This window comes from Podarcis cretensis, assembly GCF_951804945.1.
Source record: "Podarcis cretensis genome assembly, chromosome: 17".
NCBI lineage: Eukaryota > Metazoa > Chordata > Lepidosauria > Squamata > Lacertidae > Podarcis > Podarcis cretensis.
The window spans coordinates 31,802,084-31,828,768 of record NC_137187.1 but is presented as its reverse complement, the minus strand read 5'-3'; the positions used below and the strand labels follow the sequence as shown (position 1 = coordinate 31,828,768).

General features: G+C 45.3%; 1 protein-coding gene across 1 annotated transcript in view; it reads left to right on the top strand.

Annotated features, from left to right (window-relative positions):
• Positions 1 to 26,685, top strand: part of LOC307206545 (alpha-2-macroglobulin-like protein 1) — an 83,527-nt gene that overhangs the window by 35,991 nt on the left and 20,851 nt on the right. Inside the window, exons 4-21 of the mRNA XM_079959914.1 lie at positions 615 to 665; positions 1,042 to 1,180; positions 2,678 to 2,730; positions 3,210 to 3,230; positions 6,213 to 6,387; positions 8,814 to 8,898; positions 10,123 to 10,249; positions 12,217 to 12,331; positions 12,851 to 12,960; positions 14,762 to 14,923; positions 16,564 to 16,791; positions 18,717 to 18,780; positions 19,970 to 20,115; positions 20,310 to 20,456; positions 23,119 to 23,301; positions 25,032 to 25,128; positions 25,439 to 25,580; positions 25,868 to 26,093. Of these exons, the coding sequence (XP_079816040.1) occupies positions 615 to 665; positions 1,042 to 1,180; positions 2,678 to 2,730; positions 3,210 to 3,230; positions 6,213 to 6,387; positions 8,814 to 8,898; positions 10,123 to 10,249; positions 12,217 to 12,331; positions 12,851 to 12,960; positions 14,762 to 14,923; positions 16,564 to 16,791; positions 18,717 to 18,780; positions 19,970 to 20,115; positions 20,310 to 20,456; positions 23,119 to 23,301; positions 25,032 to 25,128; positions 25,439 to 25,580; positions 25,868 to 26,093 (2,271 nt within the window). The remainder of the gene's footprint in view (positions 1 to 614; positions 666 to 1,041; positions 1,181 to 2,677; positions 2,731 to 3,209; positions 3,231 to 6,212; positions 6,388 to 8,813; positions 8,899 to 10,122; positions 10,250 to 12,216; positions 12,332 to 12,850; positions 12,961 to 14,761; positions 14,924 to 16,563; positions 16,792 to 18,716; positions 18,781 to 19,969; positions 20,116 to 20,309; positions 20,457 to 23,118; positions 23,302 to 25,031; positions 25,129 to 25,438; positions 25,581 to 25,867; positions 26,094 to 26,685) is intronic.

Genomic DNA, 26,685 nt, shown 5'->3' with positions numbered 1-26,685 from the left:
GCCAGAGTAAATGGTAATTGTTACACATCCTCAGAACCACTTCGGCAAATAGGCAAGTTCCTGTTTACAAGCCTGTTTCATGTGGATGTATTTATTGTGGACCAATCTGAACGTGTTCTGAGGTCAAAAATAGCTAGGCGTACCTTTAAAAATAAAACCAACGCTGCCAAGTAATGTACAGTGGTACCTCGGGTTAAGTACTTAATTCGTTCCGGAGGTCCGTACTTAACCTGAAACTGTTCTTAACCTGAAGCACCATTTTAGCTAATGGGGCCTCCTGCTGCCACTGCAGCACGATTTCTGTTCTTATCCTGAAGCAAATTTCTTAACCTGAAGCACTATTTCTGGGTTAGCGGAGTCTGTAACCTGAAGCATATGTAACCCGAGGTACCACTGTATTAGAATTTTATTTTGGTGCATTTTTGAATTAGATTGCGGTAATATGATTAAGGTTCAATAGTTGTGATTCCTGCATTGTAGGGGACTGGGCTAGATGACCCTCGGGGTCTCTGCTAACTCTACAATTCTATGATTCTATGGCACAGGTGAAGTTCTGTGTGAATTTTACTTTTCTCCCTTCTTTTTCGTCCACCAATCAGTTTCTTTCTCTTTAGGTCCCAGCCTTTGTTCCCAGGAAGAAGCCAGTGGAACTACGTGAACCACCCGTAAGTCTTTGCTGCTGCTTCCAACCATTCCTTCATTCTGGTCACTGGAAGGATTCACGTAACAGAAGAGGGAGAGACTATATGAACAACTCGGGAGGAATAGGGCAAAGTGAGGCGGAGGGGAGGAAATGGGGTTGGCAGAGACAAGGATGGAGGAACAAACCACAGTGTGTCTGGGCAGAGAGGGAAGCAAAGAAGGCTTTTGTGTGTGGATAATAAAGGGAAGAATTTTTGATCTTGTTTCCCTATTTCCTGGGGAAAAGAGGGTCACAATTTTGGATGGATGCTCTGGTATCTTCTCCAGCTGCAAAATATGCTTCTCTTCTCAGTCCTCCTGCTGTTGAAACAGTTTCCCCCCCTCCTTTATGTTGTTAAGGAAGAATTGGCCAGTGTGCGTGTCCTAATACGAGCGGGTGACACCATCTTTATCGAAAGGAAGAAGGTGCTGGTTCAGGACGCTTATGTCAGGCATATTATAAAGCCAGACAAGCCCTATTACAAGCCTGGAGAGACAGGTAGGCATGACCATACCCCCCAACATTTATCTGATGAAAATAGGGATGTCCTATTCCATAATAAAGGGACGCGGGTGGCGCTGTGGTCTAAACCACTGAGCCTAGGGTTTGCCGATCAAAACGTTGGTGGTTCGAATCCCCGTGACGGGGTGAGCTCCCGTTGCTTGGTCCCAGCTCCTGCCAACCTAGCAGTTCGAAAGCATGCCAAAAAGTGCAATGTCGGTGTTCCGTTGCGCCAGAAGCGGTTTAGTCAAGCTGGCCACATGACCCGGAAAAACTGTCTGCGGAGCGGACAAACGCCAGCTCCTTTAGCCTGTAAAGTGAGATGAGCGCCGCAACCCCAGAGTCATTCGCAACTGGACTTAACTGTCAGGGGTCCCTTTACCTTTTTCTTTATTCCATAATAATATTACTAATAATTTTATTATTTATACCCCACCCATCTGATGGTGTTGCCCCAGGTACTCTGGGCAGCTACCAACACATATAAAAACATAATAAAACATTAAACATTAAAAAACCTCCCTATACAGGGCTGCCTTCAGATATCTTCTAAAAATTGTGTAGTTACTTATCTCCTTAGCTCGGGGGGTCACATAAATCCATACCCTCCAACATTTCTCTGATGAAAATAAGGATGTCATAAGGAAAAATAAGGGACACGGGTGGCACTGTGGGTTAAACCACAGAGCCTAGGACTTGCCGATCTGAAAGTCGGCAGTTCGAATCACCACGACGGGATGAGCTCCCATTGCTCAGTCCCTGCTCCTGCCACCCTAGCAGTTCAAAAGCACTTCAAAGTGCAAGTAGATAAATAGGTACCACTCTGGTGGGAAGGTAAACGGCGTTTCCGTGCGCTGCTCTGGTTCACCAGAAGCGGCTTAGTCATGCTGGCCACATGACTCAGAAGCTGTACACCAGCTCCCTCGGCCAATAAAGCGAGATGAGCACTGCAACCCCAGAGTCGGTCACGACTGGACCTAATGGTCAGGGGTCCCTTTACCTTTACCTTAAGGAAAAGTAGAACATTCTGGGATCAAATCAGAAACGGGGGTAGCTTCTGTAAATCTGGGACTTTCCCTGGAAAATAGGGACACTTGGAGGGTCTGCATGACTGGCCAGAAGAACCTGGAAGGTGACTGAAGCAGCTGTTTCATCTTTTGGGGTGGGGTGATGTGAAACTATTACAATAAGCATTGTAAAAGCTAAGCTGCTAAACCACAGTAGACCCTAATCATCTGCAGGTGAACATAAGCTCACACAAGCTAAATTAGCATAAGCAAAATCTATGTTGCAAATAACATAGCAGGAAAAACAGAAGTGAAGGGGAAACTAAAGATTAGCACCTACTTCTGTTTTCTTTTTTTAAAAAAAATATACAGCAACATGAAGTAGAGAATGAAACTCAAATAAGACAGAGCCTAAGACAGAAGGACATCCACTCTTTAAAAAATTCTTTTCAATAGCAAATAACATGCATGCATTTGCTTTTTTTAGTCAGGTTTCGCATTGTGAGGCTTGATGAAGAATTTAAGGCCATTGATGAAACGGTGAGTATTACTCCCGGTATCACAAGGAGCGAAGGCTTTCCATTCAAGGTCTGTGCAGAAACATTCATACCAGAAGGGTCTTGTCATTGCCTCTCTGGTCCAAGACATTATGGCACCTGGCCAAAATGGCGTCTCCTTCCTTACCAAGGAAGAAAGCGTGAGGGGAGATCTACAACAGGAACAATGGGGGGGAAAGAAAGATCCACATTGGGATCTGCTGGCCTGGTGGATTCTGTCACCCGAGGCAGTCACCTTGCCTCATGGGTAGGTTGGCCTTGCTAGGGATGATGGGAATTGTAGTCCAAAATGTATGGAGGGCAGCAGGTCAGAAACGACTGGTTTACGCAAGGCAGGTTCACTTGATCTAAATTATTTTGCTGGCTTTGCAGAATTTTGTGGGAACTGGAGGCTATTCTTTTCCTCACGAGGCTGATTTTGTGCTCTTTCTGACTCTTGTCTCTCTCCTTCATTCTTTGCAGATCCCTTTTATACAGTTGACTGTAAGTACAGGCAATTGCCGTTTTAGGCGTGACCGATTGGTGCACAACGTGCACACGCGCACAGTGCCAAATCCAGAAGTGACTTGGAAATGTCATAAAAGATGTCACGAAAAGGGTGGGGTGGGGGTGGAATGGGGGTGGAAAGGGGAGTTTCACTTTCACGCACGTGCACACTGACCCAGAACGCAACCTCCATGCCTTTTGAGACCTCTTTGCATGTCTACACAATAAAATGTAAGATGGCGGGGGGGGGGGGGTAGAGCAGTTGAATCATAAATTACAAAATTTATACACAGATCCCAATAATTGTAGCTATATGAGAGACTGAGAATTATTTGTTATAGTAACAAACCGTGTGGAAGTGCAGTATTTAATCACATCCAAGTCGCCACCCCGTAATAGTCGCTCCCTCCTTTTTCTGACCCCCAAAATGGTCCCAGAATAGTCCCCACATAATAGTTGCAGGGCTACTTTCACCGCGCATGCTCTTCCTGGCCGAAGGCAACAGATGGAGGTGGGCAGGCAGGAAGCAAGAGGGGAGAGTGAGGCACAAGAGACTCACAAGACTTGCTTCTTCCCACAAGATCTAAACTGTATGGTGGATACATTAAGGCACAGACAGTGCTGGATTTACATATAAGCTAAACAAGCCATAGCTTAGGGCTCCACTCTCTTGGGGGCTCCAAAACAATTTGAAGGAAGAAAACCCCTGGAGGTACTTTGATAAAATACGTATTTTGTTATGTGCATATGGCTTTAGATACTTATTAGGTCCATAAATTACCATATAGCATATATTCAACACAAAAAACAGCGACAATTTGTTGTTGACAAAGGACAGCTGGACATATAAAGGGTCCCACTACCTTGAATAGCTTAGGGCCTCATCAAACCAAAATCCAGCCCTGGGCATGGATCAACTTGTTTCCTCACCACATCATGTAGGGTTGCTATATTTCAAAAGGTGAAAATCCAGACACAAAAGTTGGTTTTGGCAAAGCTTTTTGTTGTTAAAGGAAATTTGCCAAAATCTACACTACTGACATGGGCTGTCATATGTTTCCCGGATATTTCAGCAGTTTCCTTTTTTAAAAAAAATAGTTTTTCTTAAGTTTTTCTAATTTGCATATCAAGATAATCATTTGGACAACCTTAAATTAATGACTTCCCTTCTTCTCTTTCCATGGTTCATTTTGCACACCATACATTCCTGCATATTTTAACATGAACTAAACCATCCAGTAATCCATTGTTACACCATCAAAACATATTTACACTGCTGAATTTATCTTAACAGTCCCAGTGTTTTTAAATGTACTTAACTTTCACCCAAATAATCAGTAAACACTTTCCAGTCTTCTTTAAACGTATATTATTCTTCTTCTCTTATTCTGTATGTTAAATCTGCAAGCTGCACATATTCCATCAATTTAAGATGATTAAATTCTTCTTTGATTGGGACCTCACTTGTATTCCATCAGCACTGTTTCCAACGGCCAAATCCAGGCTATGTCCAGGAAATTCCAGACATATGGCAACCCTACATGGTCACCAGGTTTTTCCCTCATGTAATGGTTGCACCCCCCCTTTGTTTGCAAAGGAAAAATGTGACCATTATGCGGTGAAATACGGTATGCAATACTGTCCCTTCCATGTTGTTTTTTTTGCAGAGTGCATTATGCAACAATATTAAATAGCATCTTCCCTCTGTGACAGCTCTCTTCTCACTCCTTCACAGTTCCCAGGAGATAAAACCCCTTTGCATGAGTTTTGCTTTCTGCCCCTTCGCAGAGGAGGGAGTGTTGTGGGTACACTCAGAAGTGGGTGCCATAGCAGATAATAATAATTGTCAGTCCGTCATATAGCTACAGATATTGGGATCTGGTGGGTAAAGGAATGGAGCTGATAAAGATCGCAGCAACAGAGTAGTGGAATGGAAGGGAAATGATTGCGGGTGCAAAAACAAGCAAGGTAGCAAACCCACGGCGAGGATATTTTTCCCCCAAGCCCCTTCCGCCGGCATAGACGGTAAGCGGCAGAATATCAAGAAAGATGCTGACTGAAAAAACAGTACCGTACTTTTCTGTGTATAAGACTAGGGTTTTTTTTACTTTAAAATAAGGTTAAAATGTGGGGGCGTCTTATACACGGATAGTGCATATGCCCATTTTCTAAATTTGCGGTACCCCAAAGCAGGGGGCGTCTTATACATGGGGGCGTCTTATACACGGATAAATACGGTATGTCGACTTTTGTGGGCCACTTGCACAGTGCTCTGTTGGGGCACAGCCTCAGTATTGCTGATGACTGCTGCCAAGTGAATGAACTGTGGGAATGTTGAGGACAATAGAAGAGGATATATTGATTAATATTATCCTTCCTCACTCACGCTAGTGAGCTTGTAGCATTACCATGTACATAGCAGGAAGCTAATGGATTGGATTCGTGAGAATCACTTGAGTTAAGCAATACAGTCTGGCTTGTCTGGATTGGATTTGTTCCTGGTAAATCCCCATTTGTTCCCTCTTAAAACGACGACAACGATTACTATCTTCTTTTAAAGTAATGATAAGGTTTACTCACCTTCAGTCCACAGTGTGATCCTGAAGGCAGGCTTTAGCTTGTAGTTACAGATACAGAGAAAAGTGTGGGTTCATCCTCTTGTGAGGAAAGAGCCCATGTGCTGTTGGCCGAGAGCCAGCACACAGCAAAAAGTATTAAGATAGTACAAGAGGAAGAGCATCAAGGGAAAGAGGGCTGTGTGACCAGCCCTTTTATGGGGTCTCAGAAGGTCACACCCATCTACCTGGTCACATACAGGGAGAGGATGCTCCAGACCAGGTGTGACAGGAAGTCCTCCTGGCTGGAGCAACATTCCCCTGTGTTTCCGCTCTGGGCAAACAGGAAATGTATTTGACTGCTTTTGTGATGTTACAAACCACACAAACATCACAGTCTTTTTGGTCTTATCCCTGTGCCCAGGATCCTAATGATAACCGAATAGGCCAGTGGGTGGACGTGAAGCCTCAAAATGGCTTTGTGGACCTGTCTTTTCCTCTGGCCTCTGAAGCAGCCGAAGGACAGTACATCATAGCAGTTGGAAGTTTACTTTTTGCACGTCAGGATTCAACAAGAGAGATCTTTGTAGCAGAATATGGTGAGATTTCAAAGGGAGACCACTTTGGTTGCAGTTTGTGTGTGTGTGCGCTCACGCATGTGCTAACAAGAAAAGGAATGCAGGCTATTACATTATTATTATTATTCCTTCCTTTCACTCTGTTTGGTATAATATGTAGCAATAGGGATACAGTATTTTTGTTATTGATTGAATTTACAGCATACCTGTCCTGGCTAGGAATCCTAGTTGCCTTAGATGTTTGGATTTTTAAATTTTATTTTATTAAATAAAAAGTGAAAGAAAGGCAAGCTCCTTAATTAGACTCCCATCTTAAAAACTGTTATTCTTATATGTGAGTTGGCACACAAAAGATGGTGGTGTAAAACTGAAATCACTCAGTGCCGTTGCTTGCCGTTTCTCCTCTCATTGCTACGTGGGCAGAGAGATGAAGGGAGAAGCTCCCTTCACCAACATCTGTTTATAATCTGAACCCAGGATGTGAGCTACTGATGCACAGATGCAGATTTCCCCCCATTCCCACACCACTTGCGACAGACTTCAGTTGACCTTAGTGATGTTCTCCAAAGCTCTGGGAAATTCTGCCAAAGGAATTGCCCCAGGGCAGAGGTTTTCAACCTTTTTGAGTCCACGGCTCCCTTGACCAACCACATTCTTCCCGCAGCACCCTGTGGGGCTCAGGAGCCCAGTTATGTCGCCCCTTGCCTGCAGAGCTGGCAGCCTCTCACCCGTTTTTGAACACCCTCCCTTGGGGAGTGTTCCCTCGGCCTCCTTTCCGCTCCCCTCTCCTTGGGAGTCCTCTGGTGCTGCCGCCCCTGGTCTCTGAGCTGCCCCCCACCCACCTCAAAGAGAGGTGCCTCCTCACACTGACCCACAGGTGCCCAGGAATTGTCTGCCCATTCTCAAAAGCAAGGGCAGGTGGACTGGCTGACTGGGCTTCCTCACATGCTTGCTTGCTTGCTTACTCACTCGGAGGCCGCCTCAGCTCCTAGTAACCAGCACTCCCTGACCAGCCCCAGAGGCACCATTTGCTTGCGGAGCTTGTAGCCAGGGCTGCACAACAGTCGCACAAGCCTTTGGGAGGCAGAGACGCAAGAAGGCATCAGAGGAGAGGGAGGGAAGGAAAGAGGGACAGAGGCCAGTGTTGCCCACAGCACCCCTGACCATCATTCAAGGCACCCCAGGGTGCCACGGCACCACACATGGCAAAACCACACCCCTTCCAACAGATGAAAGAATAGTGCAAACACAATTTACATAGCTGTTCCTTTCTTTCCAACAACAGTCAGATTCTGTGAGGTCTCAAAAGAGTCATAAGGGCCATAGGGAAAACGAAGGGTGAAATAATTTGGTGACCAGGTCATGTAAATGCCCCATAAAAAAGTGAGTGAACAAAAAGTAATTTCAGAGTAAACCCCTAGTATGAACCACGTGAAAGCACCGCAATGCAGAGCCCTATACTTACTTGTCCTGAGCAATGTTGAGTAAGCATCAGACACAGGTGAAGGAGGTTTTTTTAAATGCTGCTTCAAAAGCTTAGGAATGATTCCTGACTTCGAATTCAGAAATGTGAATTATTAGCACATATCACGCCAGTGCTAAGGGATTTGCACTTGCTGCCTATTAGCTACTGAACCAGTTTTAAGATCCTACTGTTTACATATAAAGCCCTAAACAACTCTGGATTGGGATACTAGAAAAACTCCCTTATCCTCCACTGCCCAGTGTGGGCATTTAAAATTGGGAAATGGAACCCAGATAGCTTTGCCGTGGCCTGGATATTTTTGACTTGCGGTAGCATGGTAATGGACTTTTTCCACTGGTGATGCCACTGTTGTGGACTGCCTTCCCTGCTGAAATACGAGAAACCACATCAGTATTGGTATTCTGCCAGTTCTTAGAGACACACCTGTATAGACAAGCATTCCTCTCAAATTGAACTTTCTCATCTAATTGTTTTAATTAAGGGGTGTCCAAACTTTTTTCAAAGAGGGCCAGATCTGAAGAAGTGAACATGCCCACCCCAGATTGAAATTGTTGAGCTTTTTTTTTTAGGATTTCATCCCAGGAAATAAAGTGCCACAGATTAGGCCCCCGAAACAGACTTTGGACATGCCTGTTTTAATTGCTCTCTTAACTGTTTTAATTGCTATGATTCTTAATGGGCTTGGTTTATTGTATGTTTTAACTATGCATGCTTTACTATTTTGATGGAATTGGTTTATTGTACATTTTATTTATGTATGATTTTTTAAAAAGATGTTTTGTTACTTTCAAATCACTTAGAAGCCAATTTATCAGAGAAGTGGTATATAAATAAAATAATAAAAATAAAAATAATTAAAAGTGCAGAAGGAGCAGAGTTCAGTTTTGATGATGCAGCTGCTGCATGTGGAACTTTTTATCCACTCACCTTCTTCTCTGTCTCTCTTCCTGACTCATTACAGTGCTGCCTAAATTTGAAGTTGAGATTGAGTTTCCGAAACTGGTCACCACAGCAGATGAAGAATTCCAGGTCAAAGTGTGTGGCAAGTAAGTAAAATTTCATGGTAAACAATGTTCCTATAATGGGACCTTTCCAGACCCAGTTTTACTGTGTTGACATGTGTTTCTTCATACCTTTGGGTCTATTTGTTTTTCTCCTTCTCTGTCTCAATGCACATTTATAATGCAGGGACATGCTTGTTTCCCTGTAAAGAACCACAAGAAAGAAGCAATCTGCTAGAGAATGCTTAGCACCTGTGCCAAATTATGATTTTCAGACACTTTTTTTTGGAAGAGAGGGTAAAACTATGACTGTCAAATCAGAGTAGAACCAATATAAATTTGTAAGGTAGCACCAGTATATTGCTTGCCCTTGTCCCCTCTCACCCCCATTTTTGTACTTCTAAAAATGAAAATAAAATAATGTGCTATGGCGCCCAAACTTCCAAGATTTCCCCCTCTGTATTAAAACGGTTGTTTTGGCTCACTTCATTCTGTTTATGGAAGCAGCTGTTCATTTGCATTTGTGCTCCCCCCCCCGCTAGCTTTTTACATTCAGAGAACCCTTCCGCACATCAAATTGTCTGTCAGGGAAACCTTCCTTGCACATTGAAAATGGATTTCTGTGTGCCACAGAAAATTCTCGGGAAGTTTTCTGGGGCAGCCACTTTGAATTCATACTGGGTGCTCTATGTACTTGCTATCATTCCACATGAGCTGAGTGCTCTGAGATCATACCTAGCTCTCTCCTGTGGTTAGCACATATAAAAAGGGAATCAACAATGGAGAACAACCTCTCTGTCAGTAGTGATAATCAGTAGCATAGCATGGGTTGCTCACGCCCGGGGCTACGTGGAGGGGATGTGTGGGAGGAAAATGGATGGAGTATGCATGTGCATGCAACTGTCTAACAGCATCTGCATCACCCAGGAGATCACAGTCGCAGAGATAAGAAAAGAAGCGTCTTCCATTGTCTGGAAAAGTCACTTCCTGCTTTGCATGGAGAAGCTGTTTTCAACGGAGCCCAGCAACGGAAGTGTGTAGCTGTACTGAGGCAGCACCGGGTGTTGATGTTTTGTTCCCCTAACAATTTTGTGCCCCGGGCAACTGCCTCCCCCGCTATGCCACTGGTGATAATCTTATTGAATGACCTCTAGTGAGCTCCTGAAGACAAATTGCTTTAGACTAAAACATATTTCTTTCATCGGTGTTCTCTCTCTCTCTCTCTCCATCTCCCTCCACTCCCTCTCTCCTCTGTCGCCTGTGCCTTAGGTACACATATGGGAAGCGTGTTCAAGGAAATGTGCAGCTCCAGCTCACTAGAAGATTATCATATTATTTCCTTATGCGTAATACAAACGAAACATTATCGAACATTGAACACGAGTACACAGCTCAGGTGAGATAAATGGGAGGGGGCTGACTTTGGACAGAATGGAGGCTGGGATGAGTTATCTGCCCCTACCCTTTGGTTCAGAGACTGGAGGCCTCATCCTGTTGCGCTCGCCTTCCATTTCTCTATGTCCACGAAGAAGGTGGATGGAGAGGATCAGAAACATTTGCCTTGTGCCAGATTGATCTGTAGGGAAAATGCCTCAGTATCTTATTTTGTCCATTTGGTAGTGAGCATTCAGTGCTCCTCATACAAAAACAGTCCCTATTTTGTTAGGTGTGGTTCACACTCCTAATCATGTGATTCTGTAACAGATGCAAGATGCTATTTCTAAAGGTGAGGACCATGATTATTGCACCTTGCATATTGTTGCTTAGTCGTGTCCGACTCTTCGTGACCCCATGGACCAGATCACGCCAGGCTCTCCTGTCTTCCACTGCCTCCCGCAGTTTGGTCAAACTCATGCTGGTAGCTTTGAGAACACTGTCCAACCATCTCGTCCTCTGTCGTCCCTTTCTCCTTGTGCCCTCCATCTTTCCCAACATCAGGGTCTTTTCCAGGGAGTCTTCTCTTCTCATGAGGTGGCCAAAGTATTGGAGCCTCAGCTTCAGGATCTGTCCTTCCAGTGAGCGCTCAGGGCCGATTTCCTTCAGAATGGCAAAAGCATCAATTCTTCCATGATCAGCCTTCTTTATGGTCCAGCTCTCACTTCCATACATCACTACTGGGAAAACCATAGCTTTAATTATACGGACCTTTGTCGGCAAGGTGATGTCTCTGCTTTAATACATATTGTAAATTGTAAACTGTAAACTGCCCTGTGATCCTCAGATGAAGGGCAGTATAGAAATTTAATTTAATTTAATAAGTATAATAATAATAGCAATAATAGCTTAGGTGGATGTGGTGATAACACGTTAATGTCACAGCAAGAAAAGGGAGAACAAGATGCACAGCTGTTGCTTTCGGAGCAAATGAGCATTTGCCACAACAGAGCCTGACTCGTGCTTCTTGTTTTGCATGGCTAGTACAATTCTGAAAAAATAATGTGCAAGGCTAAGGCACTCCAGATCTAGAAACCAACCAACCAAGTTTTACCGCATGATGCCTTATGGAATGTGACCCTGGCTGCAGACAACCAGGGAGGGCTACTTTATTTATTTTCTTGTGTTGCGTTTATATCCCACCACCAGACTCAGACCTGCTCAGCTTCAGCCAGGGAATGGCCTCCTGTGCCTTCAGATCACCTTTTATTTGCAATTCCTCTGCTCCATCCCATCCAGATAGTGTATAGGCTGACATGATTGACAGCTGGTGCGGCAGCTCAGTATCTCAGAATCTACATGTATAGCTTTGCTAATGTACTTCCTTTTTAAACAATATTTATTAAATTTTCCATTTTAGCAATCCAATAAAAACCACATTAAAAATATTCCCAGTTATAATACAATCAAAAAGACCAAGTTTTATGCCGATTTTTGTATCTTTGGGTGACTTCCCATGCTCTGAATTCAGGGAGTGATGATCTCACATTGCGCTGCGTTCCTTAAATAACCCAGGTCGTCCCAATAAAACATTCCCGATGTTGATCCTTCATTTATTTTTAACAGCCTCTGAATTCATTTTGGGAGCAGATTAGTCCTATGTAGTTCTGTGTGAAATTAGTTTTTCTTCTTTATTTTCTTTATCTTCTTGTTGTGATCCAACATTTCTCTTCGGCGACCCTCACTTTGGAGAGTTGCCACTAACGTACGGTACATTGCACCCAGCACCCCCTGCCCCTTCTTCCTTCCAGATGGGCAGCAGGTGTTGGATGATCAGTGGGTGGAGCTGCCGCCCCAGCCGGGGGGGGGGGTTGGGGAGGATAATTACTCCCATATTATCCTTGAACTCTGCATGAAATGGACGCAGCCGTTCGCCATGGCAGACAAATAGGAAGTCTCTAATGTACTTTCTTTTCTTTGTCTCTCCAGACAGATGAGACCGGCTTTGCTTATTTTACCATCAATGGGTCTGATTTAAATCTTTCTCAAAGCGGCTATAATGATTATGTCAACTTTGTGGCAGAACTGGAGGAGAAAGGAACAGGTACAAAGGAAATAACAAGAAATGGGAACATACAATTTTCACCTTTGGCAAATCAGTCCACCACCTTGCCTTTCTGATTTTTTCCAGTCAACTGTTTTCAAACCCTTAGGCTATTGAAAGTTGCTTTTGTATCAGGCTATTTACAGGGCTGGGGTTCATTCCTGCATTTCATCTGATTTTTCAAGGCACACATGACCTGCCTTGCAGATACCTAGGAATCCTCTGCAGCTCACACAACAAATTTTGTCCTGGTGGTACAGTTTCCACAAGAGAAATGGCATTTCTCGCAAGTCGTTATATCTGACTCAGTAAGCTGTGACACCAGTTTTTTGTTTAAGAGACCTGGAAGTGCTGGAAGCCTCCATGTAGACATGCTCATGAGAGTGACGTCCTTGCAGTTTTGTGTAAGGTCTAGTTAACAATGTGTCTAGAACTTTTGCAGAAATGTCAAACCTACCGCTGTCCTTTTTGTAGCATTCCAGTTGCTGTGCTAAACCCACCCGTCTGTTCTCTATGCAGGAGTGATTCAGACAGGATACGGTGTCTTGCCTATTGCCGCAAAGGAAGTCAAGGTGGAGTTTAGCAAACTCAATCCATTCTACAAACAAGGTTTCCCATACACAGGAGAGGTAACATCCTATCCTTTCTGTTTAAAAAAGCAGTCTTTAGGATAGATTTGCTCTTACTTTTTGAAGTAGGCACTGAAACGATACCTTTTTGTGACATAGCCCTTCTATGAAAGTTTACCTTCCCAAAAAATACATTGAAAAGCGGCCTTTCTCTGGTGAAGTATGTTAGAATCATAGAGCTGTAGAGTTGGAAGGGACCAGTGCTATTTTTCAAGAAAAAGAGGTGCCGGAACTCACTATGAATTCTTCCCTTGTTTTCTTGTAGAGTCGTACCTTGGTTCTCAAACGGAATCCATTCCGGAAGTCCATTCGACTTCTCAAAACGTTCGAACACCAAGGCGCGGCTTCCGATTGGCTGAGGTAGCTTCCTGCACTCTGCAGATGCCACGGCAGATGTTGGGGTTCCAAAAAAAATTTGCTCATCGGAACACTCACTTCTGGGTTTGCGGCCTTCGGGAGCCAAAACGTTCGAGTCGCAAGGTGTTTGGGATCCAAGGTACAACTTTAATGGCAATGGCACCCACTTGAGAGCACTGGCGGAGGAAGAGGAGTGCAGGGGGAGCGCACTGACCCCGCAGGGGTGCCATCACAGCTGCTCTCCTGCCCGCGCTGGGTGCCATGCCCCCACAGGCGGCATGCCACACCCCCAGGATGCACATCATGCCCCCACCTGCTCTCCACCCCCCTGTGCTGAAGCATGAAGTTTCGCCACTGCTTGAGAGGTGCCAGAACTGAGTTCTGGTGAGTCCTGGCTTGAAAAAAGAGCCCTGGAAGGGACCCTGAGGCTTTTCTAAACCAGTCCCCTGCAATGTGGGAATCCGGGGGTGGACTTGAACCAGCAACCTTTCGGTTAACAGCCAGATGCACTGAGTTATTTCACCACTGTAAGCAGTGCTAAATTTACATATAAGCTAAACAAGTTATAGCTTAGGGCTCCACTCTCTTGGCCCCCCCAAAAAAACTTTAAAGGAAAAAACCTGGATGTACTTTGATAAAATACATATTTTGTTATGTGCAAATGGCTTTAGATACCTGTTAGGTCCATAAATTACCATATAGCTTATATTCAACACAAAAAAACAGCGACAATTTGTTGTTGACAAAGGACAGCTGGACATATAAAGGGCCCCATTACCTTCAGTAGCTTAGGGCCTCATCAAACCTAAATCCGGCCCTAACTGTAAGCTTTTAATTCTTCACGGGGAGGAACTATTTGATATAAACAGCACTCTGCTTGAAAACAAGGTAGTAATGTCAGCCTTTACAACACTCAGGCTTTACAACCTCCAAATAAATGTGTGAATCAGCCACAAATGATGCTTCTTCCTTCATATTGTATGTTGTGGTAGGGAAGCAGAATAGGGAAGAGGGCTAGCAGCAGTGGCAGAATTTGGGGTCTCAGATTTCAGTGGTGCTCTGTGCCACGCTAAAATTCAGCACCCCCTGCCTTATAGCATTAGTGGGGTGCCCCCGGCAGCCACACTGGTAGCACTGCCCTAGAACTGCCTCTTCTAGCAGCAGAAATGCCAGTCAGAAATCTTACAGTCCATGACAGACAGACAGACAGACAGACAGACAGACAGACAGACTACCTGGAGGAGAGCATTCATATCCCAAGATAGCTCAGCCCCTCTCCTTATCATTAGACCTTGAGGGGCAATATCTGAATAGTGTTGTTGTGCTCTTGCCCACAGGAGTGAACAAATGCCTCAGCATATATATATATATATATATTTGCGTGCGAGAACAGTTGGCTGTAAAGAAGTTAGGCGGTTGGCTTATTTCCCTTTTATTCACGCAGATGATGGTTTCAGTCAATGAAGTGCCTGTCAAGAACAGGACTGTCTATCTCACAGTTGACGTTGATGATGTGGAGACAACCACTTCCTATGTCACAGATGAGAATGGTGAAGTTTCCTTCTCCCTGGACACAACTAAGTGGCACGACATGGTTTCCTTAAGGGTGAGTTAAATATCTGGACATGTCTTAAGGAAGAGGTGGGGCGAAGAGATGCATTTTCCTGTGCATCCCCCCCCACCTTCCTTAGGGTTGCTTTTCCTATAGGTTGTTGTTGTTATTGTTGTTGTTGTTGTTGTTGTTATTATTATTATTATTATTATTATTATTATTATTATTACTATTATTTACGTCTGGAACTTAGGGCTTGTCCACAATTCTGCTTATTCTGGGATGTCAATAGGCAGGGAGTTCCAAAGTGCTACCACACTAAAAGGTTGGTGTTTTGCAAATGCTGAAAGAATATTGTGTGGTACATCATCATCATACACTTTATTGCACTAGCCAAAGGCCATGGCACCATTCGCAAAGGAAACAAAAAGAAAAACAACAATAACCATAAAAACCACCAAATACAATAGACCACGGTCACGTCTCCTAGCAATCATTTGTTGCATATGATAGAATAGCAGGGTGTTCTCAGATAGAATGTGCCAGCTTAAATGTCCGAATCACCTTTGCAATTGACCACTATTTTCCCAGTTCTTTTCTCCTGGTCTTCTTAGCGTGTGGCACAAGTAACTGTGCCAGTTCCACAGATCACAGCAGTTAAGTGGACATATATGAAACAGGACGATCTCACAGGGAAACTGGACCCAAGCTTTTAATGGTTTCATTTAGCAAAAGTAGAATCTTTAAGTTGGTGCTGAAATGCCTTGGGGCACCTGTGTTCTAGTCACGGTACCTGAACTTTCAGTGACAAAGCTGGATCCAGAAGCACGACAGTGAATCTGCTCCCTCAGGCAGAGAATAACACCATTGAGGGTAGGGAATTGCCAATTTCTTGGGCATGGGAGCATTTGTGGTATATATAGTTACTGGGACGCGGGTGGCGCTGTGATCTAAACCACTGAGCCTCTTGGGCTTGCAGAACGGAAGGTCGGCAGTTCGAATCCCTGCGACGGGGTGAGCTCCCGTTGCTCTGTCCCAGCTCTTGCCAATCTGGCAGTTCAAAAGCATGCCAGTTCAAGTAGATAAATAGGTACTGCTGTGGCAGGAAGGTAAACAGCGTTTCCGTGCACTCTGGTTTCCGTCACGGTGTCCCGTTGTGCCAGAAGCGGTTTAGTCATGCTGGCCACGTGATCTGGAAGGCTGTCTGTGGACAAGCGCCTGCTCCCTCGGCCTGAAAGCCAGATGAAAGCCTGAAACCCCATAGTCGCCTTTGACCATCCAGGGTTCCTTTACCTTTACCTTTTACATAGTTGCAGGATTTCCGTAGGAAGCTTAGGAGCATGTAGTAGTTGCAAACAAAACAGCATGTCTGCCCCAAAACACTGGGCAGGCTCAGACAATATCGGAAGCAGGATCGTGCAGAACTGCCTCAATGCCATTGCAAGCACAAATCACCACAATGAAAAGGAAGTCCTTGAAGAGATGGTTACTTTCTTCGCTGCAGTTCCCATGATTCTTAGCTGGGAGCCATGACAGTTACAAAGATGTGAAGACTGGTTTACATGTGTAGTATATACTGTGCCCTAATGTTAGGTTCACATGCCTTGTATTGCTACCCAGTCGTCTCTTGTTGATTGTCACCCCAAACACCCTAAATTAATTATGACCCTTGCTGTTCTCTTTTTGCTCCATAGGGTAGATACACCCTTGAGAATGTGACTGGCTTTGAGAGTCTTATGATGTCGGAATCCGAAAGTTTCATGTGGCTGAAGCCCTTCTACTCTGAGAGCAATAGTTTCCTGGAGATCCAGCATGTGGAGGAAGAGCTGCCCTGTGGAAAAGACCAGGAAGTGCTGGTGGATTACATCATAGACCGGAAAGAACTGGGCCCTGATGCTGACCATGTCGATTTCTATTATTTGGTGAGCATCTGGTCTAGGGAAAGTCGAGTACTAATTATTTGGGGGCCAGAGCCAGAATTGAATCATAGAATTGTGGAGCTGGAAGGGACCCGAGGGTCTAATCCAACCCCCTGGAATGCCGGAATCTCAGCTAAAGCATCCATGACAGATGGCCATCCAACCTCTGCTTAAAAAACTCCAAAGAAGGAGAGTCGTCCACAACCTCCCATGGGAGTCTGGGAGTGAGGTACAGGGGCCTAGTGGAGTGGGGCCGTGGCCCTGGGCACCATTTTGTGAGGGGGCGCAAACAGGCACCTATCCACAGCAGGCTCCTTCAGTGGAGTCTGGCTCCACGTAAGAAGACACAGTGCTTAGGCTGCGGCACTCATGCTTGGCAGTAGCTCTGTCCCCAGGTCACGCTTGACCCAGGGTGGGTGTGTGGGAATGTTAATGGTGACAGGAGAGGATATATTGTTTATTTATATCCTTCCTAACTTGGTAAGTTCCCTTGAATCCTTCTTAAAAGAATAAAGATGCCACAATCTTATTTAAAGTCAATAAAAGAAGTTTACTTACACCGGTTCACAGTTGGATCCATGAAGGCAGACTTAGTTACAAACATGTACGTGTTGATCTACCCCATATGGGGGAATAATCCCAGTGACTGCAAGCTAGCAGTCCAGCAGTTCACACGATGAAAGGAAGATGGAAAAGAGAGAGAGAGGTGCTGCGTGACTCGTCCTTTTGTTACCTGGGCAGGTTAGGTCACACCCACCTTCTGTCAAATGCAAAAGGAAGGATGTTCCAGCCAGGAGGAACAGGAAGTTTCGACTGGCTGGACCAAACATTCCCTCGGATGTCTGCTCTAGCATTATAAGGAATGTTGTACTTGACTGCTCCCAGTGGATTACATCAGCTCTCCTTGGTCATGGCGAGGTGCACCCAGCCGCAGCAGCTCCACCATTGGGTCAGGCCTTGCCTAGCGGCGGAGGGCAGGAGGAGAGTGGGCAGCAGCTTCCCTGCTCTTTTCCTCCCCTGGCCTGTGGCACACGGGAGGGTGCCCTCCATGCCTGCATGTCTCAAGCACTGTGGGCATATGCTCTGCTGATGGTGAGGCATACCTCTCCTTCTTTCTCTCTGTTTCTCTCCAGCCCCTCTCCTTGCTGAAATTAGACTGAGGTTACGGATTGGGCTGTAGCTGGGCCACGCCCTTCTCATTCTTTGTGGACAGTGGAGAACTGTGTGAGAGAGAAAAGAATGAATGGCGTATATGGAGGAATAATGGGTACATACAAAAGGAAAGGGGAGTGCAAAAGGAAAACAGAGAGAAAAAAAAGGGAATAAAATTAAATGATTACTGAAGGCAACACAGCAGAAAAGGTTGAAATGGAGAAATGAAAATGGAATAAAATAACAAGAAGATGGAAAAGGGCAGAATTGAGAATAGTATTTGTGTTGCAGTGTGTGCCAGTATTTCTGTTTCTCTTGCTCATTGTGAATCTGTTTGGATCCAAACAGCAGGGACCTTCCAGTGGCCTTTGTGGCTCCTGTATGGGTTGTCCAGCCATCAGCAGAGATATAGCAGAAGCTGAGCTGAGATAGATCAGCCTCAGTGGTTCATTCCATCTGTGGCTTGTTGCGTGGAAAGCTTTGCTGAGATCTCAGATAAAAGTGAAGGGCTTCACACGCAACAGTTGCTGTTGTGCCCAGTGCGCAGAAGACAGGGAGCTGCAGGCTTTCCTGGTTATTGCCCCCAATTTCACGTTCTGAAGTAGTGACTGCGGTTTCTATCAAGCTATGAGCCTCCCCTAGCAAAACCCATCGCACAGTCTCTGCAGGCTGCTTCCTGTCCCACATTTCTCTCTCCCTTTCCTGTATTTCTACTGCCAAAGAGGGTGGGGAGGCTTTTCCTTTTGCCCCTGGCCTAACAAACCATCTCCCTGCAGATTGTGTCCAAAGGGAAGATTGTCTCCAGCGGACAGAAGACCGTTCCTGTTGGCCAGGATGAGAGTAAGTGAGAGATCCATCGGAGAAGCACCACACTTGGCCAAGCTGATAATGTTTGGTGGGCCTAATCTGTGTAGTCTGGTGTGTCTTTCAAGAATGAGGAGATGGCCACGAACTTTAGTAGCACCCAGGACATGGGATGAGAGTGTTGAACCAATTGGAGACACCACTGTGCCTGGTGGACCATCACCAAGCAATCCTAGCACAGTCACGTTTGACTTCAAAAGAGGAAACTTTTCAAATGTATTAACCACTCAGCTTACATTACGCAGCTGTCTGTCTCCCCATCTGGTTCAACACCTCAGATCGGGCTGAGTCTGAACTGGGGCCTTCCACGACTCCAAGTTTGATTCAGATGTGAAACCATAATTAAACATGCAGTTACCACAAGTGGGAGACTCTCACCTGCACCATCTGCTTCCCCTGCCAACCGCGTGGTTCATGAAGTTTGCATGCAACTAATTTTTACCCACTGAAATGAATGGACCTAAGTTAGTCATAGCCCTTGATTGCAGTGGGTGTACTCTGAGTAAAAGTGAATTGAATACAACCCTCAGGGTTTAAAGCCCAGATTCAACAGATGATTGTTTGGCTACCCTCCTCCCCTGTTTTTGACAGCCCCAACATCCAGAATTTGTCAGGAATCAATGCACATCCGATGTGTGTGTCTCTCTCTCTCACACACATATCCTGGGCACAACTTTCTGACGCTGAACAGATTTAAATCTTATGAATGACTCCTGAGTTTTTTTCACTTGGCAAAGAATCTCATTCTAAAGTGCTTGTTGGCATACGATTCACAATCAGTGTCTTCCAAGTAAGACGAATTTCCATGGTGGACTGATAGATGGAAATAGGATTTTTTTTTTTAAAGAACTTGCTGTGTAGTGCAGAATGGAATTTGTTATTAGCAATAAATCAGTTATTAAGTTCAAGACATGAGGGTTAGAACACTTCTGCAGTGCACAGGGGGGCTGGCTGCGTTTGGGGTGGGTCTTCTTGATTTTATTTGCTTTACCACCATCTAGCAAAAGTGAGATGCACAGGGATGTTTTTTTCTCATGTTGTATGACATGAATGCTCTCTCTCTCTCTCTCTCTCTCTCTCTCTCTATCTATCTATCTCTCTATCTCTCTATCTCTCTATCTCTCTATCTCTCCTTTCCCTCCATTCTCCCTTTCCCCTGATCCAGCTCTGAAAGGCAACTTCTCCCTCACCTTGTCTACGAGCTCTGACCTGGCACCCACAGTCAGGCTTCTGCTGTACACTGTGTTTCTGGATGGCGAGGTGGTGGCTGACGTGGATCAGTTTGAGATACAGAAGTGCTTCAAACATAAGGTGGGTAAGGAAGCAAGTGGGGCAGGGTGAGGCCTTGCATCCTGCAAATCTTCAGATCCTTTTTGCTGTTCACAATACTCGCTCTTTCTCCACCATCCTCCATGACATTCTTGCCCTGGTGCTGCCTGTTATCCACTCTCGTCGCTGCAGGTTTCCTAACTGGCCATTCCTGTTTTGTTCGCATCCTTCCACAGGTGAATTTGGACTTCTCTGCGGCGGAGGAGCTTCCAGGATCAAAAGTCAGTCTGCAGCTCGAGGCTGCTCCTGGTGCTCTGTGCTCTCTCCGTGCTGTGGACAAAAGTGTCCTCCTGTTGGAAGATGATACGCTGACACCAAAGAAAGTAAGGATGCTCATCCTTCTCAGTTATTATTAGTTTATTATTCTTTATTAAATTTGTCAGTCACATTATTTTGCCCAGGGCAACCAAAAGCAACTCACGACCAAACAAACAGACAGCAAACTCCACATAGATACATTGGGGCTGCTTAATTAGATTAGTGCTCCTTCCCTGTGCCCTATTCTTTTCTTTTCATTTTCAGGCTGACGCATAGGAGCCAACTCTTAGGGGCTGAGGCATCTTTGCCCAATAAAGATTTCGCCCAATAATTTTTTTGAGGGGGCCAGACCCCCAATTGATAGGCATTGCCATTCAAATAGTGTGTGTGTGTGTGTGTGTGTGTGTGTGCGTGCGCGCGCGCGCACACACACACACACACACACACACACACACACACACCATGTCATGTGATCAATTCTGTGGGGCAGGACTTCCCATCCCCTGCCCCCAATATTTAATTCAAGTTAGCACTTCTGGACTGACGGATGGTTGGTTCCATTCCATTATTTAACTTCTGCCTTTTCCCTTCCATGTCATGAGCTGCAGCAGAGGCCTTGGTTATGAATCCCAAAAGCCCTTCTGCCTTTGTAGCACTTTAGCAACCCTTCCTTCCATCCTTCCTCATTTCCTCACCACACCCCATCTTTCCATGCTTCCATTATCTTTAAGGCCTTCCTTGATACAGTGGTACCTCTGGTTAAGAATTTAATTCGTTCTGGAGGTCCGTTCTTAACCTGAAACTGTTCTTAACGTGAGGTACCACTTTAGCTAATGGGGTCTCCTGCCGCCACGGTGTGATTTCTGTTCTCATCCTGAGGTAAAGTTCTTAACCCAAGGTACTACTTCTGGGTTAGCGGAGTCTGTAACCTGAAGCGTTTGTAACCCGAAGCGTTTTATTGCATTACCAATGATATACTATGGTGTGTAGCATGACAGCACTGTCAGGGACTGGGCAGAGGAAGAATGGTGGAGACGGCCTCCCCAGCCTGACTCTTCCACAGAAGAAGACAGTTCAGAATGAATGAATGAATGAATAAATAAATAATATTTTATTTATACCCCACCCTCCTCGGCCAGAGCCAGGCTGAGGGCGGCTAACACCAGTAAAATCATAATAAAAACATATGGGGGTGGGTGGGAAACCAATTTATTAAAATATGGGTTAAAATACAATTTAAAATGCAGCCTCATTTTAATAATAGCCCATAGATCAAAACCATAAGGGGAGGGAAACATAAGGGTCAGACTGAGTCCAAACCAAAGGCCAGGCGGAACAGCTCTGTCTTGCAGGCCCTGCGGAAAGATGTCAAGTCCTGCAGGGCCCTAGTCTCTTGTGACAGAGCATTCCACCAAGTCGGGGCCACTACTGAAAAGGCCCTGGCCCTAGTTGAGAGCAATCTAACCACCTTGTGACTTGGGACCTCCAAAATGTTGTCATTTGTGGACCTTAAGGTCCTCCGCGGGGCACACCAGGAGAGGCGGTCCCGTAGGTACGTGTGTCCTAGGCCTCATAGGGCTTTAAAGGTCAAAATCAGGTCTTTGAGGGAGATCACAGCTCAGAGGCAGATGAGGGGGAAAGCTGGGAAATAATGGAAGAGGAGGAAGAAGAAGAAGAAGCACTAGAGGGGCAACAGCTGACGGACTCAGTGTCTTTAGAAAGCATAGCATTCCAGACCCCCTCTCTCCCAGAACACGACGGGCCTTGAAAGTAGGAGAGCAGAGGGCACGTCCCAGCACCGTAGAGATGACTCATGAGGAAATGGGAGGGGGTGGAGATTCACTTGGAGCAACGCCATTATTCCAAGAGGTCACATTCCCAAGCCACTCTCTGTGAATATTGAATAAAAACAGATGGTAAGGACTTTCCCTTGTCTTGTCCATTCCTGGCAACCTGCCGTGGGGGGTTGGTTCCTCTGCTGCCTGACAAGCACATCATTAAGAAGGGAGACACAGTGTTGTATTCCATGCAGTGCAGTGCCTGAGCTGCTCAATTGCATTTACAAATGAAATACTGATTCACAGTGGTGTAGCCTGGGTTACCAGCTCCCGGGGCCGTGCAGAGGTGGGTGGAGGGTGGGAGGGAAACAGAAATGGACGGAGTACATATGTGCATTCAACGGCTTAAAGCATCCGCATCACCCAGGAGATCGCAGCCATAGAGTCGATTTGTTGTCTGGAGTTCCTAGTTTGTTCCTAGTTTGCATGGAGAAGCTGTTTGCAATGGAGCCCAGTGACGGAAGCACGTGGCTGTATTGACGCAGCTCTCTGTGTTGGAATTTTGCACCCGAAACAAATTTTGCACCCAGGGCAACTGCCTCTGTGGCCTCCCTTTTGTCAGCAGACAAAAAGGGGCTTCAGTCTGGCCTGGGGCTCAACCAGTATGATTTGGCTTTATCAACACTGAATACAGTGGTAGCTCGGGTTAAGTACTTAATTCGTTCCGGAACCTGAAACTGATCTTAACCTGAAGCACCACTTTAGCTAATGGGGCCACGCCGCCGGAGCCCGATTTCTGTTCTCATCCTGAAGCAAAGTTCTTAACCTGAAGCACTATTTCTGGGTTAGCGGAGTCTGTAACCTGAAGCGTATGTAACCTGAAGCGTATGTAACCTGAGGTACCACTGTATAGTTACGTGTTTCCTTCCTTCCAACTCTCTGCTTTCAGGTGTTCGGTCATTTTAGTTACGATTACTTGTATTTAACTTCTGGAAGAGGATTTCCCTATCGCTTGGAAGACTTTGAGCCATATCCTTGCCTGCCTCCTCTGGCTCCAAGCCAAAAGCAAAAGAGGGCCCTGAAGGCAGCCCATTGGGCTCAGAGTGAGGCCGATGTTTTTAGCCTGTTCAAGGTGAGTAGAATTTGCTCCTGAGTTTAGCTTCTCTGAAAGGTGCCTTGCTCGAAGAAGAAGATTGGAAGAGAAGAAGATTGGAAGAAATTTAAAGACTACCTGCAGAAACACTATAAAATTAATGAATGTTAAAATGATGTTCGATTGAAAATAAGTGGTATTAGCAACAAAGTTAAAAAGAGTATGCAATAAGTGAATTGATAATGGGTGAAAACATAGAGTTTTAACATGTTAAGATATAGAGTCAAGATAAACAAAAGAGGGTAAAGGATTTGCTGATCTGATTATGTAAATGGGAATACAAAAAGGGAAGGTGCGAGGAGGTCAGGAAAATAAGGATATGAGCTTCAAAGTTAGTAAAAGAAGAATGGATTTTCTTTTTTCTTCTTTTTTATTTTTACCTATTTTTTGTGTTTTGTGTTTTTTCTTCTTTGTTGTATTTTGCTAAAAACCTTAATAAATATCTATTTTAAAAAAAATGAAAGGTGCCTTGCTCATTTCCATGAGATGCATCCTACAGACCCTCCCGGTGCCCCTATTTTCCAGGGACAGTCCCAGGTTTAAAGAAACTACGTCTGATGGGTGGCCCCGACTCCCCTCTCTCATCCTCTCACCCCTCTGCCCATTGAAATCTGCTCTAGGCAAGGGAGCAGAGGGAGGGAGAATGGGAGAACCCCAGCAGAAGTAGGGGCGGTATCATGACTGGGAGGGAGGTGGAACTGGTGCCAGACTGGACCACCTCCCAATGCTGGGTCTTTCACACCTTACTTTTCCTTTTTTTGTATCATTCTTTATTAGCTTTGCAATGCAATTTTACATTCAAACATAAAATAAAAATCATAAATTGTAGAATTTTCTGAATTCACGGACTTCCATTCTCCCCTCCCTGAAGTCCTCTTATTAACATTTTCACTGCATATCATATCTTCCTCCAGATTTTCATAATACTCTATTTAAATCCATAGTTCTTCTCACATTACAAGTGTTATTTCAATCCTGCTAATGTTTTTAATTGCTTCATTGTGCTCTCAAATATATTACAAACTTTTCCCAGTCTTTATTGAAGTTTTTATCGTCCTGGTTCCTGACTTTTCCAGTGATTTTGGCCATCTCTGCATAGTCCATCAGCTTTGTTGTCCAGTCTTCTTTTGTAGGTATTTTGACTTCTTTCCATCTTTGGCCTAGGACTATCCAGGCTGCTATCGTTGCATACATAAAAAGTATTTTGTACTCCCTTGGGTTTCTCTGCGCCTACTGTTCCCAATAAAAAGGCTTCTGTTTTTTTTTTTTAATGAAGGCTATCTTAAACATCTTTTTCAACTCATTATATATTATTTACCAATATGATTTTATCTCCTTACAAGTCCACCACATATGATAAAAGGTGCCCTCTTTTTCTTTGCATTTCCAACACATTTTTGAAGTACAGTGGTACCTCGGGTTAAGAACTTAATTTGTTCTGGAGGTCTGTTCTTAACCTGAAACTGTTCTTAACCTGAGGTACCACTTTAGCTAATGGGGCTTCCCACTGTTGCGGTGCCGCCGGAGCACAATTTCTGTTCTCATCCTGAAGCAAAGTTCTTAACCCAAGGTGCTATTTCTGGGTTAGTGGAGTCTGTAACCTGAAGTGTCTGTAACCCGAGGTACCACTGTATTCTTATGCATCTTTGCTAATTTACTGGGAGTCAAATACTCACACCTCACTTTTCCACTCTCCTGGTTTCCCATAGCTTATGCGAATGAAAATTTTCACCAACATGCAAGTTAAAAAGCCTGTTTCCTGTGACCTGCCAGTAACAAGACGTTTAAAAAGTGGCTTTGAAACAGGTGAGAATCACAGTCATTTGCTTGTTTCGCTGCTGGAAAGTCCCCAAGTAGAGAAATCAGTTTTTGTTGTTTCTGCCTTTCAAGGCTTTTATTCCCACTGATTCCTGCTCACCTCATGATGTCCAAGCGGGATCTCCCTGTCGACATCCCATCCCTTGAGTCAACGGTTTCGTTGCTGGGTGCAGTGCATCGGATGAGACCTGGTGGCATCGCTGTATCGCTGCCATCATAATCTCCCTCAGAAATTTGGCCACACTGCTGCGGATTCATCTTTACTGATGGACTTGAGATCTTTTTCTCCTATCTCCAGGCCTGCTCACAAGTGTTCAGCATGAGAATGTGATTTCCGAGAAGCCTCAGGCTGTTGATTCTACAGAAAGCAAGAAGGAGGAGAAAGCTAAACCCAGGACACACTTCCCAGAGACCTGGGTCTGGGATTTAGTATCAGTGAAGTAAGTCAACCGTGCTAGGGAAGGACGATAACCGCTGAGATGATGCCATCTACCTGGGATCTCAGTAGCGGGGATGTGGGGGTGTGGGGTGAACCCTTTGAGATCCAAGCTCTTCTTCAATGTAAGGATCAGACAGAATTATTTTCCACAGATCCCTGTCTGGACTAGCCTGGGCTTTCTCATAGCCTGGAGCCTGGTTTTCCCTTGGAAATGTAACTTCAGCCTTCAGAAAACCGATCCATAGTTTTGTTGTCACTGAGGGAGTGACCTCTCTTCCTGTTCTTCAGCGAGGAGGGGAAAGCAACTCACTCAGTCACGGCTCCAGACACGATCACGGAGTGGAACGCTGATGCCTTCTGTGTGGCCGACATTGGCTTCGGACTCTCCCAACAAGCCAAGTTCCGGGTCTTCAAGCCGTTTTTTGTGGATCTGAGCCTGCCGTATTCTGTGGTCCGTGGGGAGACCTTGCTGCTAAAGTCCACCGTCTTCAATTACATGAAGGAATGTATCCAGGTTAGTGTCCAATGAGAACAAGCAAACAAGCTTCCCTTATATGTGTATCCAGAAAGAAAGAGGTGGAGGGAACCCCGCAAGATAGAGATGGAGGCTGGGGGCTGGACCTCACCAGGGCCTTGCCCTTCCTACACCTGCACTCACCTGTCTCTCCCAAGGGACAGGTCAGTACTTTTCCCTCCTCCCCCCACCACTCTGCGTTCAGTGTTGAGCGGACAGCTTGCATTTCTTGCTGTGGGTGAAGAAGCAGAAGCTCCACTTTGGATGTGCCACAGAAGTGTGGACAACAGGAAGCACAAGGCAGCCCCATGGCAGAAGAGGTCCATAGAGCACATTCCCTCCTCGCCCCCCAGTCCTGGGAACCTGCAGTTCTCCTCCCACAGCAACCCCTGAGTGTGCTTTAAAGGTGTGGTGTGTGCACAGCCCAATATGCAACACAGCCTTATTGCTGCAAGAGGCCAGAAGAGGCCAGAAAGCCACCCAGTCTGATCTGCTGCCAAGGCCTAAGGATGTCCATCTGCTGCCCCCTTCCTCTTCCTCACAGCCGCAATCCAGGCCACCAGCTGAAGAGCTTCATGAGGGGCTCACAAAG